General features: G+C 37.5%; 1 protein-coding gene across 2 annotated transcripts in view; it reads right to left on the reverse strand.

Moving 5' to 3' along the window:
* Positions 1–1517: 1517 nt before the first annotated feature.
* klhl32 (kelch-like family member 32) overlaps positions 1518–12459 on the reverse strand; it is a 307588-nt gene continuing 296646 nt past the window's right edge. For both annotated transcript variants that reach the window (XM_072554905.1, XM_072554909.1), the window contains 2 exons: positions 11955–12049; positions 1518–11518 (listed from right to left, as the gene is read on the reverse strand). In XM_072554905.1, the coding sequence (XP_072411006.1) occupies positions 11357–11518; positions 11955–12049 (257 nt within the window). In that variant the 3' untranslated portion in view covers positions 1518–11356. The remainder of the gene's footprint in view (positions 11519–11954; positions 12050–12459) is intronic.

Here is a 12459-nt window from a genome sequence, read left to right on the forward strand (position 1 = left end):
GATGCACAGAAATTTGTTAACTGAAACCTAGACTCATGAAGAACATTAACAATTGAACAATTCCATAAACCAACTGCAATTATGAAACTCAATCAATTCCTGGATAGAGTGAAAGGATGCATGAATACATGATCAATACTGTGAGCTAAACACCCATCACCATGAGGGGAGCTATGTCACCTTTCTGATGAATAACAGCAGGAATTGGCCCTTACTTTGTAGTTCCATAGCTTGGGAGATTGAAAGACCAAGATAAAAGGTTATGGAAGACTAGGTGATCCTGCAAACTGTGGACTGAATATAGTTCTAAGGCCTGGGTGTGAGATAGTGTGACTGGGAGACTACAAAAAAGGACACTATTGAAGATTCAGGATTGTTATCCTGTGATGAAAGGATAGGGACTGGTTATCTTTAGACTCAGGGATTAGCAATCAGGGTACACGAGTGACTGTAAGTTTCATTTAAATCTTATAGGGATTTACATCATGTTTTTGTTGATTTAATGAACTGAAAATGGTCAGTGGCCTAGTTGGACCGAAGGGTCTGTTTCTATGACTATATGGAAGTATATTTTCTGAAATTAAGGACTCTTACAAATTTTACTAAATGTTGGCTTTGGTGCAATATTCTGAGAAGGTTAACAAATTTCTCAAACAAATAAAGTTCACAAACCCCAAATTCCTGAATTTCACCTGGTAATGCTTCCAAAAGCTCAAATTTGGAGTGGGATCCTATTTCCTTGGATGTCTGCCTCTAAAAAGGTAATTTCTGAAAAGAGGTTGAAGGATCACAAAACAGCCCCTTCCAACTTGACATCAATAGAAGAGGTGGGACTGACAAGAATATTTTCATCAAGTGAAAAATTGTAGCTTTGCCATTTTTGTGATCATGAGAAAGTATATTGATATGATACAAGTATTTTTAATTTAAAAACAGGAAATGTTGACTATGTCTGTTTCTGAATCCTGCTCTACCTCCTGAATTGATGGCTATAACCTTTAATCTATCCATAGTTACCAAGAGAGTATAATTACAGTCATCAAGAACTACTTTCAAAGGTACTTTCAAAGAAACTTTGCAGATTTCAAATTGACAAGTGAATGCTACTAGTATAAGATAAAACTAGACTTTTTGGCTGTTCCTGTATTGAAGGTATTCCAGTGATATTGTATCTTAAGATTTTAAAAGCATCTGCACCTCAACAACTGCTTTACAAATGTATCTTGCTGATCACTTTAATTTGACATGGCTCTTAAAAGGTTCAGATGCTTGACTCAAACTTGTGCCAGTTCATATTCTGAAATTCAATTCAGATGTCTCAAGGTGGGGAATATATCCAAAACTCAGGAACTTAATTTCTATAGTAAAAATCTTGAAAAATCAATCTTTGATTTCAGCTCCTGGGTAATAGACAATCACCAATCCCTTATAATTAGAAATCAGCTGCTTGTACAATGAAGGATTAAGAAGCAATGTTTAAAATTTATTTTATTACATTTATTTATGTAAACCTTTGTACAGGCACCAAACAATGTGCATTATAGATAGCTTTTCTCCTGATGTTTTTTTGTTAAGGAAGCCCACAGTAAAAATATTTCATGTCAGGTAAAGCTTTGCTTGAAGGTCTGATTGATGTTATTTCTATTCCACCAGAAAATTTTATTGAATAGTAGAACTCAGTTTAAATAACTAGACTGATATAACTGCACTGGTACAGTCCTGATTGGTCAAATGTCAAATTGGTGCACTTCAAACTGAGCTTCAATGCAATGTTGGACTTAATCCTTACAGTACTGATATTTCTTATTACCTGCAGTATACAGTTTTATATCTTTATAATTACCAGGAATGAACACATTGAAGTTGAATAAGAATAAAACACATATTCTACAAAATGCATGGTAAATAATGAGGCTATGTTTAGACTATTGGTGAATTTCAGATTAATGAGTGTCTTATTATGAATGTAAAGCTTATGAGTCACAAATACCATAACACAAGGGAAACATGATGGCCTTTTGTACAACAGATGGAACTTGAACAGTATATTAACAATGAAGCAACATGGGATATATTACATGGGTGGTCTTTGAATTGTGTTCTGAAACACATCATGTAATCTAGACAAATGATACTCAACTCCATTAACTAGCTTTAATCTTTATATTCTTGATTGTAACAACTCTGCGATAAAAATGTAATATTTTAACTTTCAACACTTAAGCACAAGATACAGACTATATTTGGGGTTCGCAATACTGTTATTTTGTTTTGATTCTTACAGCAGTCAATAAAGTGATAGTAAGACAATGTGAAAAGGTAAAGCAACTTCCAGACTCTCCAAATGTTTAATAAATATCTAGTCACATGAAAGCCCACTCTAGTTTATTTCAATGAACAGCCTAAGCAGGAAACCAAAGAATAGCATTTTGCAGTCATTATAGAATCAGGCCAATTTCCATTCCAATGAAACCAGGACTTTTTGTCATGGGCAATTAATCTGCCCCACCAGTTCATTACTTGGAAGGTGAGGACCAATATCTAACCACACATTCCTATTACAGACCATGTTTTACAGCTTTTTTGCAACCAGATTGAAAGAAGTGGTTCTGCCTTATATGCACGATTAAAATGAATGTTAAATTTCAGCCAATTCTTTAAATGCTGTGAAGGATTTAGATTTTTGAAAACAATGCTGTAATGATGTGATCAAACTCTATACCTTCCTCCAATAAAATACACCATTTCTATACACTGAATGGTGCATTATCAGACACTTTAAAAATTGTTGAGAATCCTTGATTACACTGCTTTTGAACTGAAGAAAACAAGATGCCACACATGCACTGAAACATTTTCTGGCGAATTTTACTCATTAGCCTCTTGATTGTTGAAATTTAGGGTCCCTTTAAATCTGTGTTTATTTAGTATTCCACATTCAGTGTTTCCTGTGTAGCATTTAGCTGTGTTACAGTAATAACTAGCCTTCCAGGAGCATACGCAAAAATGTATGGGTGCCACATTATCCTATTATCAGTGCAATTTTTCAAAAATAAGGTTTTGTTCTTGAAGGAATGAAATTGAACCTTCAAAAGGAGGTGGGCAAGGGTACAACAGTTAGCTGACATCATGAGTAGCTGTCCAATGGCCATTGACCAAAAGGATTCTAAGCTCCTTGGATGCTACCTGAACCGCTGTGCTCTTCCAGCACCACTAATCCAAAAGGATTCAGATGATTGATTGTCACAGAATAAGCTATCTGCCCCTAGAAATATGGTACATCAGCAAGTGCTCAGGGGCAGAGGATAATTCTTATTGTGTCATCTTCAATAGGCAGATTTTTTTAGGCAGCAGACCTCAACTGATGGTCCTCATATTGCAGTCCTCAAAGAGCCAATTTTTCCAGATGGAAGAATAGGGGGAAGATCCAGGGCAGAGTTTCTAATATCTCAACTAATGAGCAGGATGCTTCCTAAATAACTTCAATGAGACTAACCCTTTTCGTGCCAACAGTCTGTTTGTCTTCAGGTAAGAGTGAACCATCCGCAATCTGCTTTCTTATTTGTCCTGTCAAAGTGAACAACTTCAAATGTTTCCACATCCTGCTCCATCTGCCAGATTTTTGTCCACTCACTCAAGGCTCTCTATGTATAGGTCCTCCTTGTGTCCTCTCCAAACAAACTTTCCTACTATGTTTGTATCATCTGCAAGTTTAGCTGGGATGCCCTCTCTTACAAAATATCAAACATTGGTATCATTATAAAAAGCTGAGTTCCCAGTACAGGTCAGACCCCACTCTTCACAGATGTGGATGGTGATACCCAAGTTAGAAGCTGCAGTGCACCTTGCAGATTGTAAACAATAGCCCGCCATAATGATATAAAATGACTTTTGTGAAATCAGCATTATTATTATTATAATGAGAGTTATACATTGTGAATGATCATTTGGAATTTCTGTAGAGGGTCATAAGTAAGTATTGGCTTTGAAGTTTTATTACAAAATACATTCATCTCTTTGAAATCCAAAACACATAGCTAAGACTGCAATTCACATTAATATGCTTTAGAAACATTGCAGGACATGCAACATTTAAGCTGTGACAGTTTTCTGGAAAAAGCTGTTCAGTCTAACAAATAATCATTATTTATAAAACTATTAAGATTATAACCATAATTTCAATAAGATGCCTTTGAAAAGGTACTGTTCATTTTATATTGTTTTATAATCTTGACAACCAGGAATAGAAGACTTAATGAAACTAGTGGAAGATTTTCTTGGCAGTTTTCCTCCTTCCCTAGCCTCCTGATGAAACTATTAAAATTCACTGCCAAGGGAAAACATTAAGGTGATACTGGAATTATGGTGAGTGTCTAGAAGACTTCCATTTCAACCAACAGAACATCCTGGACAATATACAGTTCTGTAGCAAGGAAGATATAGCATCACTCTCAATGTTCATAAAATCAGAATTCATTTTTTGACTATCTTGAATGGAAAATCTGATAGAACGCGGGAGCTTGTTTGAGGATTTAGATACTGAAGAATAAGATGATGCACTTGATCAGTTAAGAAAGCAGTAGATCAGACACATCAATGTTTGCTTTGACAAGCACTGTAAACAGGAAGAGTTTCATCATTCCAAAGCATTTAGTCAAGTTCTGGACATAGAAAACTTTACAATCATTTATTGTCCATCCTTAATTCCCCATGAGACGGTGGTGATGAGCTGCCTTCTTCAACTACTGTAGTCCGTGTGGTGTAAGTACACCTACAATGCTGTTAGAGAGGGATTTCCAGGATTTTGACTGAGTGAATTGTGTAGGAACAGCAATACAGTTCTAAGTTAGGATGGAGTGCAACTTAGTGAGGAACATGTGGGTGGTGGTGGGGCTATGTAGCTCCTACCCTTGTCCTGCTGGACAGCAGAAATGTAAGGTGCTAAAGACAGAGGTGTTAGGCCTAGATCAGCAGAGGGGATGGGGGTTGTCAAATCCAGAGAGGTGGCCCAGTAAATGGGGAGGTGCGGTATGGACTGCAGCAGGAAAGGCTGTTTGGGTCATAGAGGTCAGGGGTGGGTTTCAATTCCAGAGCAAATGAAGTGGGTATTGGGTCTGAAATGGAAAGGGAGCATCAGATCCAGAACAGGGGGAAGGGATGTCTGATCAGGAGTAGGGATAAGAGTTTAGGTCTGGCAGTGGGGAAAGGTGTTGTCAGGTCCAAGGGTGTTGTCAGGTCCTACTCAGAGAGTGTTGGTGTCTGGTCTGGTGTCAAAGGTGGAGGGTGTGTTGTGTTAGTGCCTGTAGGGTGTAAAGGATCTGGCGTGGTATAGGTATCTAGTTGAGGGTGTGTGAGGTAATTTGAGGGTCAGTTTAATAGCTACTGAAGTGTTAGACTAGGTATTTAATCGGTTAACTTTCCTATGTAATTCATTCCTCCGCTCCAGAACTACCCTCCAAATGATACAATTTAAAAGATATTTTCACAGAGTTGAGGAGATCCACAGCACAGAAACTGACCCTTTGGTCTGACTTGTCCATGCCAACCAGATATCCGATATAAATGTAGTCCCATTTGGCCCATATCCCTCTAAACCTTTCCTATCTATATACCCATCCAGATACCTTTAAAACGTTGTAGGTTTAGAGGTAATTGCCCAGCAGAATCTTCAATATCCCAGTATGCTACTCCCATGCTTCAGAAAGGGTGATTGGGTCATTAGAAAATCTGGGCTATTAACGTAAAGGATGTCGAGAGAGATATGCTTAGGCTGCGAGAAGTTCAAGCGAAGAAAGATGAAGGATAAACAAAGGAAAATAGTATTGATTCGAATCAATTGTTTGGCGTAGTGATTAGATTTGAATTTGTGAATCAGTGAAAATGCAGCACATGAACTAGAAGTAATTCTTAGAACATAGGTTTACAGGGGTGAATTTCAAAAGAGGTTCTGATGTTCATAATACTGTAACACTTGTATATTTTTTTCCCAGGGCATTCATGGTTTAAGGAAAATGCCAGGCAGATTTCTCAGAAAACTCACCTCCATGACATTACAACAAAGACAGGAACTTGGTTTCAGTCATGGTGAAACTGGACACTGGGATACTTCCCTTAGGAGAAATTGAAAAGTGAAAACGTATTTACAAGTACAGAAGTTTTTAAGAACACACATAAGGAAAATCAGGTTTTCAGAATGCCTCCCGGTGCCAGGGACCCGCATTCAATTCCCACTTGGGCGACTGTCTGTATGGAGTTTGCACATTCTCCCTGTGTCTGCGTGTGTTTCCTCTGGGTGCTCCGGTTTCCTCCCACAATCCAAAGATGTGCAGGTCAGGTGAATTGGCCATGCCAAATTGCCAAATAGGTGTGTTAGTTAGTATAGGCTTGGGAATGGGTCTGGGTGGGTTACTCTTCAGAGTGTTGGTGTGGACTAGTTGGGCCAAAAGGCCTGTTTCCATACTGTATGGAATCTAATCTAATCTAATCTAAATTGATGCTTAGCCAAATTGCAATTGAGGAATTTTGGATGTTGGGAGCTCGCAACAGATCTTCTGAACAGCAAGGAACAATGCAAGGGTGACATCTTTAGGGAATGTTGAGAATAGCAATGGGAATGGAACTCTGGGTCATTTTTTTCACCTTTTCTAAATTAGATTGGTTAAGAAAGATTTTATGGTCAAAAAGAAGAGGGATTCTTAGAATGCATGCATATTTGAATACAATACTTGCAAATAATCTGGTCCAGAATAATTGGAAAAGTATCAGATCAAACAGTGCAAGACATTTAAATGTGAAATGGACAAAGTACAGATAAACTCTATTCTAACCAGGAGTGAATGGGCCAAAGCCATGCACAAATAGGAGATGGATTGATAATTAGAATTTGAAAGGAAAGGATTATTTGTATGGGAAATTTCACAACCATAGAACATGAGATGTGGGCTGTCCTGGACACATAAAGCATTCAGCTGATTAATATACTTTTTCTTAAAAAAGTGTAATCATTGTTGTTTTGTAAGAGACACAACAGTCAATTTTACACTCTGAATCTCCCCAGAACAGTAATGAGGTACAGGCCAACTGCCATATCTGTGGGTCCACTTTCCGTGGTTTCAATTACCCACTGTTTACTGAGGCCCAAACATATTACAGGGAATGTTCCAGAACCTGGGAGCTACTGGAAAGATAAATTTCCTATTTAAATGAATGGGTTCGTGACTATCCGCAGTTTTGGGCTTTGATGGTAGGTCTTGGAATGTAACCCCACGGGAACAAGGATTCTACTGTATTCCCCAAATAGTCTGTTAATTGAGGAAGGAACATAGGTCAAGCCATTGGGGATAACTCCCTACTCTTTTTCAAAATATCACCATGGCATCTCTCAAGTACAAATGAGAGGGTAGGTATGAGACATTTGGGAAGGTGGCAGCCTTATCAGTGGACCATTCCATCAACACTATGCTGGAATATCAACTTTATTTTTCTACTCATGACCTGGATGGTACAGAAAGAAAGCCACAAAAATAGTTCCAGGCACGAAGGATTTTAGCTACAAAGATAGATATGAGAAATTGTAATCGTTTTCCTTGGAGAATATTGAAAGGTAATTTGATAGAGATTTTCAAAATCATGACAGCTCTGGACAGAGTAAATAGGGAAAAAAGTTCTTATTGTAAAAGGATGAGAATAGGCGGGTGCAAGTTTAAGTGAACTGGTTAGATGAGGAAAAAAAATTATCATGTGACTCTTAATCCCTTGTGTGTGGGGATGGCAGTATTACAGAAGGAAATCTTGCAGGTTCATTAGAAAGGGAAATAGCAAAGGCTTTTATTAGTACAAAAGTAGGACAAAAAAGGATGAGCTAATTTGGAACTACAAGGAAGCATCACATGCTAAGAGAACAAAAGAATGGTTTAACAAATGTTTTGCACGAGATTTTACAAAGGAATGCAACAGTAGGATTGCTGATGGGATGTTTTCATTTTTATAATAATTATAGTTGGTTATTCAAGCCAAACAATTTTTGGCAAAGCAAGAAATAATTTTCTTATCTCAGAGTGGAACAAATTATGTTAGAGTAATTAGGTATGAAAGGCACATTCTAAAAAGATCAAATTAAAGTGTCTGCATAGATAAACTGAGATGACTGTTGTAGATTCTGAAGTTCCTGTATTGGTGAATGACAAAGTGGGGCTACCCTGGACTCTCAAAGGAGCTAGGGAGTACTTGTATGCAAATGCTGATGAATTAAGTCCTTTGAGAACCAAACTGTCAGGTCTATGGTACAACCAGTTACATTTCATAATATAAGGAAAGCAGGAAAACCATCCAGCAGATACCTTTCACTGTTATGATGCGATGATCTATGCTAGTGATAACAGGCAACAACAGATAGCCAGTAAGCACATAGGCAGCAAGGTTTTCTAGTGTTAGAATTGCTTGAGGTCTTCCTTCAAAGCCACGGCAATTTTCCCTCAAAGTCAGCAGCCTTCCATCAGTCATGCTGCAATGGCTGGAATAGCACTGTGTCAGAGCACCAGCCCATATGAAGGCACACAGTTGGCAAGCATTAAGAAACAGTTGCTTATTTGACCGTGTGTGCAGTATAGAATGATTTTATCTATTAGATTTGAAATTTTGTCTCATTTTGGCTTTTGTTTTTGCAAAACAGGATCTTGTCAATTGCAGGGAAGATAAACCATGAGGATTGTTCGTGAATGGGAGGTCCAGCTCTGGTACTGTACAAAGATGAGTTCTTTGTGGGCAGCTTGTCCTGAAATGGATTTTCCAGGTTGCCTTCTGTCTTGCTCATATTTCTGTTACTCACTGTACTCGTTGCTTCCCTCGTGATTTGATGATTGTAACAAGCACGATGCATAATAACAGCCCACACTGCTGTGAACTGCAGGGCTTCTCCAGTGTTGTTTCAGCATGCCAAGGTCTTTTTTCTTTTAATATTCATTCATGAAATGTGAGACTCGGTGGCCAATTCATAGTTTCCCAAAAGACAATTAAAAATGAACGATATTCCTGTGTGTCTGTGTCACGATTAAGCCAAATCAGGTAAGGATGGCAAACCTCTGTCTAAAGTTACATTAGTGAGTCAGATGGATTTTTATGAATTTCGATAGTGGTTACATAACCACCATAATTTTTTTAAATTCCAGATTTTTATGATTTTGATCTTTACTATCTGATATGGTAATATTTAAACTTATGTCTCGAGAACACTAGTCTGGGGTTCTGGATTGCCAGTGCAGTGACATTCCCATTATATCTACTCCCAAGCTCTATCGTAATTTGTCTGACAGCACAGATTTCATTATATGCATACTGTGCAATATGCATGGGTTACACACCATAGACATCAGGCATATCATAAACGCATAACAAATGTGGGATTTTATAATGTTATGTTTTTAGAAATCTTTTTTCAATTTTAAGTGAAATGGAATGAAATAAGATGGTGAGCTTCTCATAAACCTCTACCTGGAGAGAGGCCCATGTGATCTTGTTGCCATCTAGAATAATGTCTGGGCCAAAAAAAACAAATGAACATCAAAAGGCAAGTTTCAGACCTTGAGAAAAGATGGTCAGTTGGTATGTGAACCCAAACAGCGACAAGAACAGGAGAGATATAACCTTTAACTACACTGAAAAGCAGAAGGACAGACTGCTTCAATTTCAGTTAGCAACCAAGTAGGCTGTTCATGATAGGTGGTGCGCTTGTTGAAGAGACAGAACTTTTCGAAATTTAAGGACCAAGGGTGGGTCTTGCTACTTGAATTTGTTTTAGGTATACTCTGGAGACTGTGTGGAATGAAGTTCAAAGGACAATGGAAAATTTATCCTGGCAGGGAGATTGCAATTAACTATGAAACTAGGAGGGGTTTAAAACGTAATTTTTAAGTCTACGTATGTGCTACGAGCATGATATAAACTTAAAATTCATCAAAGAATTTTAGTGTGTTAGTTAATAGAGAAATACTTCTTTAAAAAAAATTGTTAGTTGCTTGTTAACTTTTTTTGTCTATGTTAAATCTGGTTGGTTTGTGACAGTTTTAAGTTATGTTGCAAGTCAGTTAATACTCTGTGTTACAATGTCAGCTCAAATGCAATGGAACAAGTAATTGTCACAGAATGAAAGCATTACGATTACTACCAGGACACCACCACATTTACTTGCTTGATTCACTGCCCCTCAAGATGTTGAGGGGCTAGAATCTCTTTCAGTACCAATAATGAGACATGATGCTCAAAAGCCATGCACCAGTGAAAAGCCTGGAATCCTAACAAAGCATGTATTCACTTCAGTTGCTTCTCTTTGACAAGAGAGATTGGTGAGAGGGTATCTGTTGCCCCTCTTCCTCAACAGTGGATGGCAAACTGCAAGATGCTGCAAATATCTCCAGCTCCAGCTATTGCCATTGACAATGATATCTTTTTCCTACTCTCAGATTTTGGGTTGTCGCAGATTTCAGTGACGAGTTCTATAATCAAAGGAAATCAACGTGCAATTTCCTCCCCAGAGGGGTGAAGGAAAGAGAACTGCTTACAGAGTCCCTGGGCAGACTTCCTGCTGAGGCCCTTTCCTCATCTCCTACTTGCTTCTTACAGCTTCTCATGCTCTGCTTTTGACCTCTGTTCATTCTTACAGTTGTGTTGTATTCCAAGGAGAATGTCTATTAGTGCATCCGTGTCTAGTAGCAACTGGTTCATATAAAAACTTTGAAGTGAGCAACATTACTCCTTCTAAACCTTGGCAACTTTAAACAACTATAGAAAGTACCATGCATTTGTAGAATTCATAACTCAACTGACAACTAGCCCATAAACAATCAATGATATCTTGCATCTGCTGAATGAGAGCTCAATTTGTGAGATTTAGACAGGGCATTAGCTGGAATGCTGAGCTCCAAAATGGTATGTTTGATGTTAAAACACTGTTGTATGCTACCTGCCCTGCGCATCTCTGCTGGGTGTACATCATGCACACACCAATACCCTCACAAATATGGCACCTGACATGATTCACCCACAAAATGCGCAGTGCTACCAACCACTTTTGATCCATACAATCAATAACTGAAACTATCAGTCCCAATTTTACATGGTTTGTTTTCTGAAGAGGCAGCAGTTGTCACTGTACTTTATATATATTGAATAGCCAATCTCAAGGAGAACTTAAACTATTTATAATAGATTGATGAAAATGCAGGCTACCTGTGTGTAATCTTGACTGAAATATAGGTTTTGGACTACACACGGAAAATGGTGAAAATATCAAAACCACTGTAGTTGTCACCTGTAACCACTTCCATTCACATTACACATAGATCCTATAAGTTTGAGGCTCTCACACAGCACCTATCCTGTGGTGAGGCACTTGAAGCGTCTGAAGATTAGGGCAAGTAAAGTAAGGGGCAGGGAGAAAGCACCCTGCTATTCCATTGGAAGCAAATGGTAGTGTTGGACCATAAAACACTTCTTCCTTGCCTTCTGTACTGACATCCAGAACCTAAAACAAAAAAAAAGGAATTACATTTATGTTTCACATATTTATAAACACACATATTTAATCCCAAATCTCTTTTGAAATTTTCTTCTTGTAATTAACCATCTTCAGTTATTTATTATTTATTCAATCTAGACTTATTATTAAAGTGCAATTTATTATGAATTTTCTAAAATCTAAACTTAACATATATCCACGTAATATTATTGAGTCAAGTTTATATGGTACAGCTTCTACAACTAAGTAACCTACAGATTTACTTAATTATAGTTGAATTTCTTATTTAAAGTAGTGAACATTTCTTAATTGATATGTGTACTTAATGCAGTCTGTAATATCTTGAAGAATAGACAAAGAAATTAATAATTTCTCTTCCTCATATCTTAACAGGTACTCTTTTAAATAAAGCCTGAAGAAAGAGATAAACCAAGACACTCACCTGGATACATGCTAATGGCTCATTGGTCCAGATGGAGTATCCACCAACAAGATAAATTCTTCCATTGTGCACAGCTACACCAGATTCATTTTGGCCTTTTGTGAGAAAATGCAAGGCATTCATTAAATAGCTTACTCAAGTGATTATTTATAACTTTGTTTAAATACCTCGATGTTTAAGTTTCATTCAAAGATATTTTCCTGACCAACGAGTAAGATGCTGTACTAAAGTGAAGTTTCAGCCAATTATTTTTCAATGGACTATTTAGAATAGAGATGAATAGATTTCTGACTATTAAGGAAATGGGAATAGAGCATGAAAGTGGAGCTGAGATGAATGGTCAACTGCAATGAATAGCAGAATAGATTTGATGTGCTAAATAATCAACGTCAATTTCTATTCGCATATGATCTTATTGGTTCTTAATACTTCCTTTAACTTTACTGCACCACCTCTGGGGTATCTCTTTTGTATTTACTGTCACATATAAAGTAATAAATTTGTT

The sequence above is a fragment of the Chiloscyllium punctatum genome, chromosome 3, assembly GCF_047496795.1.
Source record: "Chiloscyllium punctatum isolate Juve2018m chromosome 3, sChiPun1.3, whole genome shotgun sequence".
Taxonomy (NCBI): Eukaryota; Metazoa; Chordata; class Chondrichthyes; order Orectolobiformes; family Hemiscylliidae; genus Chiloscyllium; species Chiloscyllium punctatum.